This window comes from Sycon ciliatum, chromosome 1, assembly GCF_964019385.1.
Source record: "Sycon ciliatum chromosome 1, ocSycCili1.1, whole genome shotgun sequence".
Classification (NCBI taxonomy): domain Eukaryota; kingdom Metazoa; phylum Porifera; class Calcarea; order Leucosolenida; family Sycettidae; genus Sycon; species Sycon ciliatum.
The window spans coordinates 94,222,803-94,236,865 of record NC_088643.1 but is presented as its reverse complement, the minus strand read 5'-3'; the positions used below and the strand labels follow the sequence as shown (position 1 = coordinate 94,236,865).

Here is a 14,063-nt window from a genome sequence, read left to right as displayed (position 1 = left end):
CTTACTGCAGTTGGGGCAGCACTTGTCAGTGAAGAAATCAGCGTCGGAAATCACTTGATTCTGAGATTGATAAAGAGATAAATGAAGAGGAAAGCCCACCAGTAAATACAGGCACTGCACAAAACACACTCATACACAGCCTCAAACACACTCATACACAGCCTCAAACACACTCATACACAGCCTCAGACACAGCCTCAAGCACATTGGACATTTAGCTGAACAATCCCTGGGAAGGAAAACAAGGTTTCAGAGCAGACCCGCTCTCTTCCCATTCACTCTGCAAACTCGAACTCGTTTTTCAATCAATTGTTACAACGTTTCGGCAAAACTGCTACTAAATCTCGGGGAAATCCAAAATATATATACAATACGTAGTTGTCCATGCTTCTCTGTGTAGAATATGGTACGCAAGAGCATTACTTATAAGGACATAGTATTAGTAAAACGCGATAGTTCCCGTCATGCTGACTGCATTCGGTAAGTGATAACACCTCAATCAATAGAACAGTAGAGTGCACTGGGACAAAAGACGGGAATCCTTTTCTGAACGAGTCGCGACTAACCGAAGTACAAGCCAGCTGAGGACAGTCAGGGCTACCTATACCGGGGAACACACACTCACACACACACACACACACACACACACACACACACACACACACACACACACACACACACACAAACACACACACACACACACATACACACACAAACACACACACACACACACACACATATACACGCACGTGCGCGCACACAGACGCACAGAAAATATATACACAATGAGACACCGGACCTCTTCTCTTGATATACGTACACAATCAGAGAGATTTGCAAACTTTCTCTCTCTTGGCATTGTGCAGTACACGCTGTCTGTTCTCCTCTGAACCCCCCACACCAGACCATCTGGTAAAAGGAGAGCGATCGCTCTCGTGCGCCTTCGCTCTCCTTATTTTCTTTTAGGGCGCACTTTTCGTCGCGCGCCTTGAGAATTTCGAGCGCATCCGCATCACTATGAAGTTCAAAATTATTCCCGTAGCTATGCAGAAGACGTTACTTCAGTAACGTCTGGCGCTAGCCAGGGTCCGCACAGCTTTAATTTGGTATTTGTGTGTTTGTTTGTGTGTTTGTTTGTTTGTTTGTGTCACGCCTGGCGCTATCCCGTATCTGACGGCAAAAAAATCATAGGGATGTTATAAATTTTTCAATTCTCCTATTTTTTTTTCAGGCATATCCTGGGATTCGAACCCGCACTATCGCCCTACATGCATTCCCCCATACACTTCGCATTCATACCCATTCTTCCAAGTTGCTTCACGTTATGATCTTGCGTTTGAAAGCCCTATTTGAATATTGCGGGCAGCTGTATGTGGCCAGCTGTGTTTGATGGTACGGTACGGGAGACGGTGTCGTATTACCCTCGATCGTACCTGTCCCGTACCTATCCCTACCGTACCGTACCATCAAAGACGGCTGGCCACAATGCATATTCAAATAGGGCTTTCAAATGCAAGATCATAATGTGAAGCAACTTGGAAGAATTAGTATGTATGCGAAGTGTATCGGGGGATGCATGCAGGACGCGATAGTGCGGGTTCGAATCCCAGGTTATGTCTTTAAAAAAAGGAATTTTTTAAAGAATTTATAACATCCCTATGCTTTTTTTTGTCTAGGTCATCAAGGTAAAAAAGCATAGCGTAGGGCCCTGAGCTTCCAAGCTCTCTCGTTTCGTAACCCGGCTTTCCCTGAACGGAATCGAGTAATCGAAAGGTCTATTCGCATTAGAAAGGTCTCAGCTGTCGGCTCCAACAAATCGGAAGTCTATCCGAGGTCCAATAGTGGAGTGACGGCACTTGTAAGGTATTTTACGTACCGTTGCAAATTTTCACTTCCGCACTTGGGCGGCAATCATAATTTATTAGTATTTTGACATAGAGGATTTCCCTCTGTTGTGTGACAGTCCGGGCATGCATAGACCTGTGTGACGCCAGGCACAGGTCTTTAGCCGTCAGCTACAGAAGAAAGGAGCGCTCTACGATGAATAATACAAAAAATACCATGGATCTTAGCGAATTGTCTCAATTTCCCATTGCGTGTGTCATTGTCTCTGATGAAGGGAAACTAAAGTTGTGGTCCGAACAGCTTTCATTTATAGTGCGTACGGCGATTTTCCAGAACGAATTTGGCAGCTATTGGGTATTGAATCCGATTGGGGTATGGCAAGATGTTGAAAAACCCCGTATTGTGCTCACATTAGATAGAAAAGGCGAGCGACTTTTTTTGGGGGGGGGGGGGGGAGGGCGGTGGGGACTGCTCTCCCACCACTCTCCTTGAGAGGATAGCGAGAGTGATTGTTCACTCTCCTGGATTTTTCTTACACGAAGGTCTGCCACACCTACACGTACTTGCAGGGAACTATGTTCACTTCCACTTCGGACATGTGCAGTCACAAATGCATCTGTTTCAACTGAAAGCACTTGATTATTGAATGCCTCCAGCCGGTACACACTGTTCTTGTAGTTACCACGATCTCCTCTTCAAAAATCATGAACAAGTGCATAGAACTGTAGTGAGATACGTACCAACTTGATAGCGAGTGCAGCATTCCGCTTCATCCTCTGTGCTGTTACACTGACCAAGAGTGCTTGTAATCGGTTGACACTGGGTAGCAGAAGAAAAACAGGGTGAGTAAGCCACTGGAAGTAAAGCTCATACATCCACATTACCACCGCCTATACATTTGTGTTTAGAACGTCAATCAGCGTGGGAAATTTCACATGTGTCAGGCTACCACTACAATGAGTGACACATACCTGGGCGAGCGACTATAATAGAGAACCATAACATGCCTGTGCTCAACCTCCAACATGTACATCAGGGTATATTCTAGGACGAATTTCCAACCGGTTACGGTCCAATGAAGAGTCGGGGGGTCCCCCGGAATTTTTTTTCAAAATACAACCCAAATATGACACTCGACACACAAACCGTACAAACTCGTGACCCTAGTACCGGCCCACGCGGCTTCGCTGGAAGTATCCGTCCAGAAAAAAGCGTTTGACCATTCACAGCTCCATTCACCCACAGAAAAGTACGGGCGGTTGGAACTGATTTGTAACTTTTCAACCGGTCGCCAACAATTTCAACCGGTCGAAAACCGGTTGGGGCGGTTCTAGAAAATTCCCTGGTACATGTATGTGAGTGTAGTAATGCAACTTAAAAGCAGTTCACATTGTGCTGCTGCTGCTACTGCTGCTACTCCTGTTGCTGCCGCTGCTGCTGCGGTCTTATCTGACATACTGCATGGCATGAATCAGCTTTGTGCTCGCAACCATCGCCTCACTCACTCTCTCTTTATGTTCATATCACCACTGCCCTAATCCACCAGTTGTTTGATGCTGGTACGAAGCCAGGCTGTCAATGTATGTGTGTGTGTGTGTGTGTGTGTGTGTGTGTGTGTGTGTGTGTGTGGGGGGGGGATATCATTTACATAATACTATATACATGTACATGGATATGTCTAAGAGTTCTACACAAGAGTTTTTGCCGGTTTTTCAAAACTGTCAGTAGAAAAAGCGGCTCGTCTGCACCCTCCGAACCCCCACTGGCTATTTGCCTATGATGGGAAAATGCGAAACTTGGAGTTGCAATGCACCATTCCCTTCCTTGTACAGTAAAACCTGGTGTAAGCGACCTCTGGGTTTAGCGACCACCTGCTCTTAACGACCGTTTTCCCATGCACCGACAGTTCTACACAGACACTGTGGGACCTGGTTCTAAAGACCACCTGGCTTTAATAACGACCGCTTTTGCTTGCACCGTGGGGTGGTCGCTTAAACCAAGTTTTACTGTATTGTCTGAACAATGTACAGTTGCACCAAGCAACTACTGATCGTTTGGAAATAGCAGTTACTTTTCATTAGAATTCATTCTAAGGACAAAGCAAGCCTTTAGAGCTCAAATATCAGCTGCAAGTGGCATAGAGCCACAGCAGTCGTCACTCGGCAAGAGTTTCACCAGCAAGTGTATACTAAGTACCAGAGTAGAATGGCCTTACCACAGCGGAGATAACTTACCACAGCGGAGATAACGCTTGGTTCAGGAGGGCAGTTGGAGCAAGTGTCTGCACTGCATTCTACAGCAGAACATGCCAAAAAGATACAAGGTCATGATACAACATTAGCTCTATGCATAGGAAAAGAGGAGGGGCATGAGAGAGAAATTATCGTATCCACATATAAAGACTGCGAGCGGCAGCATACCATGTCAGTAGCTATTGATATACAGTAAACCACACAATGTTTGCATCACTAAATTTTCACGACGGAAGACTTACCACAATAGTCACAACACCCCTCAGCTTCTGTGCCCATCGCAACAGTTTTGCTACCCTGCAAGTACATACATATACACACGCATACATACACCCATGTATCAGGCCTAGAAAATCAATGCTGAACTGTGGCAGGAAAATGACATCTGATCTTCAAGTTAGGGGTGGCATCAAGGCGCACTTCGCCCGCCCTTGTCCACACACAATGACATGCCAACACCTCGTCCTGTTAGAATTGTCCTGGTATAGAGATGAACAACACACAATGAGAGCAAGACAGGCTACTAGTGGTAGCAAAGTCTTGAATGGTTTGTGCCTCCCATCAGAGCGAGAATCAAATATTGTCTACTAGAGCAATAGTATATACATTTTGTGTGTATGTGTGCATGTGTGTATGTGTGCATGTGTGCATGTGTAAGAGCTAACACTATCTAAATCAGGCTGCAGTGTTTCTACAGAAAAAGCAGCAGCAGCGATGGCACTACAACTTACAGAACAGGAGGACGGCTCAGGACCCGTGCACTTTGACACTACAAAGAAGGACAAGAAAGGACACAGGCATTATTCAGATACTAGTAACAACACAAGAGAGATTGGAAGCTGTGTCTCAACTCTGAGTTTCACGTTTTACTACGATCATCAGGCAACTGATGGCTCCAAAACAGGCAACTACTACTAGTAACTACAAACTATCAAAATAGATATTGCAGAGTTCAATGCTGTCTAGGAACCTAACAGCTAGTCTGCTGTTCTGTCACAATGAAGCCCCAAGGACAGCTTAACCAGAAAGTAACACTAACAATTACCCGCACATCAGTACCTCATCAGTATGTGCACATGATCAACCTACAAAGTAACTGTAGGGCTTACCGCATGGGGCCACTTCGGGACAGCACGTGGCCAGCTGAGGGTTGGGAAGGACACTGCTGTTTGTACACAGACCGTTCTCCGTTTCATGGGCTGGTTCTTGACACTGTGGAGAGTACGGCACAGCGCATCGAGAAAGGAAAGCAGCAGTAGCAGTATTGACAAGATGATCAACAGTACATGCAATCCAAGCAAGTTGTTATGCAACACAGCATAGCACAGTGCACACTGCTTAATCTATAAGAAAGCAAGTGTTTCCAGGACCCAGAAGCCAATCTGCAGATCGATGGCACTGCAAAAACAACAGACTTACATATGAGCAGGCTTGCTGCGGGCATGTTGAACATGGGCACACTGTAGGAAGGACACAGGCGTATATATGGATGCACGCACACGCACGCGCGCACACACACACACACACACACACACACACACACACACACACACACACGCGCGCGCACACACACACACACACACAAGCACACACACACAAACACACGCACACACACACACACACAAACACACACACACATACATACACATACACACACACACACATACACATACACACATACAAACACACACACACACACACTAAATCAGTGGTGGCCCGTAGAGCAACCAACAGTTAGTCATACACTCGTGATAAGTAACGCATTTTTGTCTTCAAGATCGGGTGTGCAACTTGTCAAGAGTAAACTGGATTCATCCAGAGTGAGCATACATAGGCATGATACATGTATGTGTGTGTTGTACAGAGTGAATACAACAGTGTGTGTGTGTTGTACAGACTGCAGAGTGAATACAACAGTGTATGTTGTGCAGAGTGAATACAACAGTGTATGTTGTGCAGAGTGAATACAACAGTGTGTGTTGTACAGACTACAGAGTGCATGCAACAGTGTCCAGTCTGGGTCTTACCACACTTTGACCGGATACAGCAATCTGGTGGTACGCCTGATGGTGATCCGCCAACAACCACAATCCCACCCTAGCAGAACACCACAATGAATACAATCAGGTCTGTCACAGGGAGAGAGAAAGAGAGAGAGAGAGAGAGAGAGAGAGAGAGAGAGAGAGAGAGAGAGAGAGAGAGAGAGAGAGAGAGAGAGAGAGAGAGAGAGAGAGAGAGAGAGAGAGAGAGAGAGAGAGAGAGAGAGAGAGAGAGGAGTTGAACATAACCATAATGCTCAGTGACCAAGCACAGAATTACCACCATGAAAAATCAAAAGCACCTGCATTGGTATGTACTTGTAGTCTCCAGGACAAGCCATCCCAAATAAGCAGGTGATATACACATACATGTTTTTTCAAACACACCAGAAAAGGCTTGCAGCGAAACAATGAAGAGAACCAAATATCCTACTCATGCTACTAAGAACTCACAACTTTGATGCATTCCTGCATCAGCTCGGCACTCTGTTGTTGGTGGTCCGCACAAGAGCCACACGCTGTAACAACAAGATACAAAGACACAAAACATACTGTTGGAGCGAGCACCCACACACAACACAGCAACTGCAGCATCCAGAAGCTCAACCGTACTCAGTTAAGACCAACCCTGTCCTACATAGAACACACAATAACGTGGCACTCTCCACAACCTAGATGAGAAGGACATTTGTCACGGGAATAAACTGGGATCACAGTTCGGATCCCAACTTACCGCATTCATACGTTGGACAGCAGTCTGGAAACACATGAGAGGCATTGCGTTTTATGCTCCAGATTCCGCCCTGAACAAGGACACAGACAGCAAATTTGAAAAAGAATTAGTTACTAGCCAGGAAACCACTTTTTAATATTATATTCTTATCCGTGTAAAAGCAATGCTCAAAATACATCCCCATTCAGTACCATAGAGTATACATGTACATGGCATTCAACAACAATTCATGACTGCAATTCTCAGACAGTCACATAAGGCCATGGTAAAAATTATCTTTGATTCTCAAGTACGCGCGCACCGATTTTTGGCGGCGCACCGACGATTTTTTTATTTTATTTTTATTTTATTTTTTTATTTTATTTTATTTCTATGCATGCACATGCGCGCATGAAAACGGTCAATGCGAAATGCATGAATCAGGGAGTAGTAAAATACCGGTATATTTCTACTCCCTGGCCTGAATATATGAACACGTGACCATGTACATATGTGTGACCCTATCTTTGGAAATAAAAAAACTGTGGGAAATAGAATAACAAATTGCTCGCTCGCACCGATTTTCACAGGCTCATGACCTGAGAATCAAATTTATTTTTTACCATGGCCTAATGGAGGCAGTGAAACGTCACATCACACAGAAACTTCATATAAATAATTAATTGTTTAGGCGAGACCAAAATAAAATCGAGATTCCCGGGCAGGACCCATGTGAAATTGGTGCGGGCGGGCGAATTTTATTTTTTCATTTTTTCCCATGTATGTACATGACTATATATGTGTGCATGCCATGTTGAACTTTTTTTACAGCATTTTCCGGTAATTTTTATTCAGTTTTTTTACAGAAAATAGGTACGCGGTTTACCCGTTCAATTTTCTATAATTCGGCCAACGATGGCCCTGATCTGTACATCTGGGAGTCGTACAAGCTCGGGTTTGTGTGACTCCACGTCACAGATCTACTCACATGATCAGTACTGTACATGTATGAACTGTTCAAAAAAAAAAAAAAAAAAATTGGCTTTGGCTCGATTTTGGTGCGGGAGGGCCCGGGAATCTCTATTTTTTTTTGGTCTCGCCTTAGCACAAACTTATCACACACAGGATCAGAGCCAGAACATTGTGTACGTACGTTTTGAAGACACTGGTTTTGCTCCTCCACTTGTGGCGGGCATAGCTCTGCGTTGCACGCTACAAACGAGAAAAGGCACACCGGTACATTGAGGTTACTGATACAGCAGGCACCTGGTATTAGTACTGGGTCGGAACACTGGGCCGGAACACTGGGCTGGCACATTGGGTCCACATTGTACTGGCACTGCTATAGATATGCACTGTTACCTGGACATGGACATGGACAGGTACTGCCGGGCACTGCATAGCCATACTTGGAAAACGTAGTTAAACAACAACTTATATCTATGTGTATACTAGTAGATGAAAGCAAGTAGGGTGCTCCACTGCCCGAAGAATGTTCAATGCCGCCATAGTACAGAAGAGAGAGAGAGAGAGAGAGAGAGAGAGAGAGAGAGAGAGAGAGAGAGAGAGAGAGAGAGAGAGAGAGAGAGAGGGAGAGAGAGAGAGAGAGAGAGAGAGAGAGAGAGAGAGAGAGAGAGAGAGAGAGAGAGAGAGAGAGAGAGAGAGAGAGAGAGGAAGCTATGTGTTATACTATGTGCGCTAAGCCGGGGAAGACACTGGTGGACACGGTCATGAATACTTACTGCAACGGTAGGACTCAATGCTGCAGCATTCTTTACGGCAGGACCCACTTGGTACGGGTTCTGTGCCCGATGAGACCAGCTCACTACCCTGAAAATAATCAAACAATTACCACAGTCCGTGTCAACAATACTATTACACATGTACATTGTAGAACGAGCCTAAAATTAATCTGAATGTTGTGGCTCTTTGTGAGAACGTGCTGGCATGGTAATCAAGGCTTGAAAACCAATCACTATCCTTGTAGCAATGTTTGCACCCAAATCTACATCAGCATGAGAGACATCTCGATATTGCAAACCAAGATTTACATGGACCGGGGAAGGATAGGATGAGGTCTATACCCAGCAAAACCCTACAATGGTAAAGGTTGGTACTTGAAGCTAGAGATGTAGGCATGCCATCTTGCCTGTACTTACCACGCTAGTAGCACTGCAGTTGTGATTGTCAGTAAAGATACGGTCAGGACGGTCAGTGATATACTCGGTCTTCAGCTGATCGCATTGTGCTGAGCCAACACAAACTAGCAACACACAGAACAAGCAAACGCAAACGCACAACGGCTACTTACACATACATACGTGTACATGTAGTTCAAGTTGGCCATCCCATAGCAGTGGGAATGGCAGTCAGTATTGTACGTATACATGCTGCTATTTATAGTGAGGAGGACTTGCACACATGCAGGCACGCAGACAGACAGGCAGACAGACAGACAGGCACACAGTCAGACAGGCAGACAGACAGACAGACAGACAGACAGGCCTGGCTACGTAGTACTCACCACACACATAGTCTGGACAGCAGGAAGAGTTGGTGTACTGAACAACACGTTCTTCATTCTACAGAAAACACAAATAGATGACAGTAACCCGTACACGCATTAGTCCACTGTACAGACACCAATAATGCATGTAGTCACAATGCACGGTACGCACTGGCACTAGGCTGACACAACCAACATACACACAGACACAGACACAGGGGGGGGGGGCATAGCTTGCTACACATGTTCTAAGTTACCTGGCATGGGCATGGCAGGTTCTTGTCACCGATAGAGCAGTCAGGATGTGACGCAGCAGGTACACAGGTATACTCAGTAGCAGAACAGCAGTGATCACATCCGGGTGACACATTGCTGACCCGCGATGAGTTTAGACAATATCCCTGGGCAGAGACACACATGCACATCAAGCAGAACACAATAGAACATTACAAGTTAGTTACAATATGCTACATGCACATCAACCCGAACACAGTACAACACACAGACCAACCACAACACACTAGAACATTACATGCCGCAGCACCCATGCATACGTTGAGAATCTACAATGCAGAGCACACTGCAGATCTAAAACAATATCCGCCACCCAGCCAACTCAGCCTGGAAGAATTTTGCAATAAAATCCTAATTCAATCAGGACGTACCCGTTTCAACTTTGCAGTATGCGATAACACTCTTCAAACCGGAGTGGCATTTGAAAAGCCCAGTGGAAGGCTATCGCGATAACACTCTTCAAACCGGAGTGGCATTTGAATAGCCCAGTGGAAGGCTATCGCGATAACACTCTTCAAACCAGAGTGGCAGTTGAAAAGCCCAGTGGAAGGCTATCGCGATAACACTCTTCAAACCGAAGTGGCATTCGAAAAGCCCAGTGGAAGGCTATCGCGATAACACTCTTCAAACCGGAGTGGCATTTGAAAAGCCCAGTGGAAGGCTATCGCGATAACACTCTTCAAACCGGAGTGGCATTTGAAAAGCCCAGTGGAAGGCTATCGCGATAACACTCTTCAAACCGGAGTGGCATTTGAAAAGCCCAGTGGAAAGTGGAAGGCTAGCAGCAGCAGCAGCTACATACACGTATACCATGATTTTCCAGAGTAAAAGCAGAATCTTATTCTGGAAAATTCGCCAGAAATCTTCCCTGTGGCCCCAACCCCTCCCAAATGCCGTCGTACATATAGGATACACCCATGGGTCACCTGAACTACTTACAACTTGGCATTCATGATTGGGATCAGTGATGATCTGCTTTGAAAGCCCTTCTTGGATAGCGGAACATTTGCTTGCATTACAGTCTGTAAAGAAAATCAACAGAAACAGAAACGCATGGTCTGACTCCAAGCTTCCAAGCTATGACAACACACAGTTACATGGTCTGACTCCAAGCTTCCAAGCTATGACAACACACAGTTACATGGTCTGACTCCAAGCTTCCAAGCTATGACAACACACAGTTACATGGTCTGACTCCAAGCTTCCAAGCTATGACAACACACAGTTACATGCAGCTACACTATCCGTGCTCGATGCACACTGGTCAGCTGGATGAATACATTGCTCTGGTCAGCTGGATGAATACATTGCTCTGCTCAGCTGGATGAATACATTGCTCTGGTCAGCTGGATGAATACATTGCTCTGGTCAGCTGGATGAATACATTGCTCTGGTCAGCTGCATGAATACATTGCTCTGGTCAGCTGGATGAATACATTGCTCTGGTCAGCTGGATGAATACATTGCTCTGGTCAGCAGGATGAATACATTGCTCTGGTCAGCTGGATGAATACATTGCTCTGGTCAGCTGGATGAATACATTGCTCTGGTCAGCTGGATGAATACATTGCTCTGGTCAGCTGGATGAATACATTGCTCTGGTCAGCTGGATGAATACATTGCTCTGGTCAGCTGGATGAATACATTGCTCTGGTCAGCTGGATGAATACATTGCTCTGGTCAGCTAGATGAATACATTGTTCTGGTCAGCTGGATGAATACATTGCTACGCAACAGCGAAAGCACTGTGGCTTAGTATTGTGCTGTAATGCAGGACTTATGCCAGCATAGGGTATCACGTCACCTGTATGCTGCGCCGTACCACAGCGCCCCTCGCCAGAATCAGACCCGAACACCCGGATATCTTGTGCTGGTCACCTGACGGCTCAACTAAATTGTACTCTATGCCTGGAGTAGTTCTGTGTCTTGAAGCAGTGTGTGTTCAACGTGTGCAGGTTTTCAAGGAGCCATGCCATGCTTGCACAACCCCCCCCCCCCCCAACACACACACATACTGACATACACATAGATAGCTGCACGCACACATACGTTGATGGTACTTACCACAGCGATACTCATTACAACATGTTGTAGTGTTGTACAAATCAGGTAGAGTTACTACATCAGCAGCATCCTGATTGGAGAACACCATCAAAGGGAAATGCAGAGCACAACATGTTGTTATGCACGAACTCTTTTTTCTTCAGGGCATGATGCTGCTGCTATCCTTGCCGCACACCATCCTTCTTCTTGCTGTCAAGTGTGTCTCTCACCAAGTTCCCACCGGCTGGCGAGGGATCCAGAGAAAGAGTACGGGACAAGTGAGGATCAATAGTACATCTCACTACAACTTCTAAACCTAGCAACAATGGCAAGCACACACACAGCCAGTGTGCCCCTGCTTGCGGATTGTTATACAAACTACATGTACGTCATGTACAGGTAGTCAACACAACACTGCACACACACTTACACAACACTGCACACACACACTTACACAACAGGTTGCCGTTGGGCAGTTGGTGGCTGGAACATCAACTGCAAAAGTACACAACATATACAGGGTGCCAGAAAAGTCAGAATTGAAATCGTGTCAGAGCTGCGGATAAGACCGGGGGAGGGTTACATTGAGATATTCAACTTGTATTGATCAGTCCGTGAAAAATCACGTTTCCAGGACAGGCAGCAACCAGGATCGTGGCAATGGCCAGCGGGTGATGGGAGGGGTGGGGAACCAAGTCCCTCTATGTACTCCGTCAACTCTTCAGCTAGACATTGACAAGGCGAGAAGCAGGGGGGGGGGCATGGAAAGAAAGTGCCATCATCATCTGACAGCAATTCCTCTTGCTCCTCATTGACCTTGGGCTGCACTCCACCGTCACTCAGTTCACCCCGGGTGTCAACATGTCCAGCTGAGCGGCCGCGGCTAGGTATTACAGGAGTCATTGTTTTTCAGGCGGTGCTCCACCTGCTCCCTAGTTACCCACGTCACCCACTGATCATGCTGCTTCTCGGCCTTTTGCAGCTATTTCTCCCGCCTGCTTGTGGTCTTTAAGCTGGATTTCTATTTGGTACGCACGTGGCTGTGCATGTGCTTTTCTTCGATTATCTGCTGTCTGCTTTCTTTCTTTTTTGGACTCTGCTTTGTGCATGTTAAGATACATAGATTAGCAGCAGCAGCAGCAGCAGGTGACTTACCACATTCGTATTGATCACAGCAGTCTCTTCCTCTCTGTGTAGCAGCACGCACTAGCTGGAGCCGCTGTCTTGGACACTATACGACACGAGGAGAGGACACACCAAGGGGAAAGGCCAACAAGTGCAGTACTAAGTACGTGGTCCAACTAATTCATATCATCAAGTAGGGTGCTCCACTGCTTGAAGAGTACTAAATACCACTAATGCTATACGGCAGAGCTTCTTTCTCTCTCTCTCTCTACTGACTGTGTGGTTCAACAAATTTTACATTCTATGAAGACAACCACTTTGGAGAATGGCTACCCTAGTCTATTGAGAAACTGAGAACCATCGTAAACTAGAAATATAATCAAGTGCCGCACGAAACACACAAACACTGTGACTAGGAATCATAAACTCAACAGAGTCTGACAAGCCACACAAGGGTAATCAGCAACGGGAACACCTACAGTTGTGGAGCAGTTTGGACGTGGCGGGCAAGTCGCAGGGCAGCATTCTGCACAGCGGAACGCACATCCACACATCCAGGGGACAGCACAATTATATGAGAACGTCCACTGATATACAAATACGATGCTGGGCAAGGAGGCTGAACTTGGCAGATCGAAAAGCAAATTTCACTTCGCTGCGCAATGCTCAAATTTCCGATAATGATCTGAGTTCCTGCAAGCTTCCTGAAACTATCTGCACGACTCACATTGCGATGGCATATGACTACTCCCCTCGTACTCACATTGCGATGGCATATGACTACTCCCCTCGTACTCACATTGCGATGGCATATGACTACTCCCCTCGTACTCACATTGCGATGGCATATGACTACTCCCCTCGTACTCACATTGCGATGGCATATGACTACTCCCCTCGTACTCACATTGCGATGGCATATGACTACTCCCCTCGTACTCACATTGCGATGGCATATGACTACTCCCCTCGTACTCACATTGCGATGGCATATGACTACTCCCCTCGTACTCACATTGCGATGGCATATGACTACTCCCCTCGTACTCACATTGCGATGGCATATGACTACTCCCCTCGTACTCACATTGCGATGGCATATGACTACTCCCCTCGTACTCACATTGCGATGGCATATGACTACTCCCCTCGTACTCACATTGCGATGGCATATGACTACTCTCCTCGTACTCACTTTGAAATATGCGTCACAGTACTCCCCTTTCCTTTCACAAAGGTAAAAAGCC

General features: G+C 46.1%; 1 protein-coding gene across 2 annotated transcripts in view; it reads right to left on the bottom strand.

Moving 5' to 3' along the window:
- LOC135806591 (zonadhesin-like) overlaps nt 1-14,063 on the bottom strand; it is a 131,243-nt gene that overhangs the window by 71,378 nt on the left and 45,802 nt on the right. For both annotated transcript variants that reach the window (XM_065320792.1, XM_065320793.1), the window contains exons 45-65: nt 13,296-13,342; nt 12,847-12,922; nt 12,146-12,186; nt 11,713-11,782; nt 10,588-10,670; nt 9,612-9,755; nt 9,373-9,430; nt 9,008-9,111; nt 8,591-8,678; nt 8,002-8,060; nt 6,870-6,939; nt 6,590-6,654; nt 6,125-6,194; nt 5,517-5,557; nt 5,207-5,309; nt 4,829-4,866; nt 4,340-4,394; nt 4,080-4,138; nt 2,586-2,664; nt 567-601; nt 6-60 (exon numbers count right to left, since the gene is read on the bottom strand). In XM_065320792.1, coding sequence (XP_065176864.1) covers nt 6-60; nt 567-601; nt 2,586-2,664; nt 4,080-4,138; nt 4,340-4,394; nt 4,829-4,866; nt 5,207-5,309; nt 5,517-5,557; nt 6,125-6,194; nt 6,590-6,654; nt 6,870-6,939; nt 8,002-8,060; nt 8,591-8,678; nt 9,008-9,111; nt 9,373-9,430; nt 9,612-9,755; nt 10,588-10,670; nt 11,713-11,782; nt 12,146-12,186; nt 12,847-12,922; nt 13,296-13,342 — 1,440 coding nt within the window. The remainder of the gene's footprint in view (nt 1-5; nt 61-566; nt 602-2,585; nt 2,665-4,079; nt 4,139-4,339; nt 4,395-4,828; nt 4,867-5,206; nt 5,310-5,516; nt 5,558-6,124; nt 6,195-6,589; nt 6,655-6,869; nt 6,940-8,001; nt 8,061-8,590; nt 8,679-9,007; nt 9,112-9,372; nt 9,431-9,611; nt 9,756-10,587; nt 10,671-11,712; nt 11,783-12,145; nt 12,187-12,846; nt 12,923-13,295; nt 13,343-14,063) is intronic.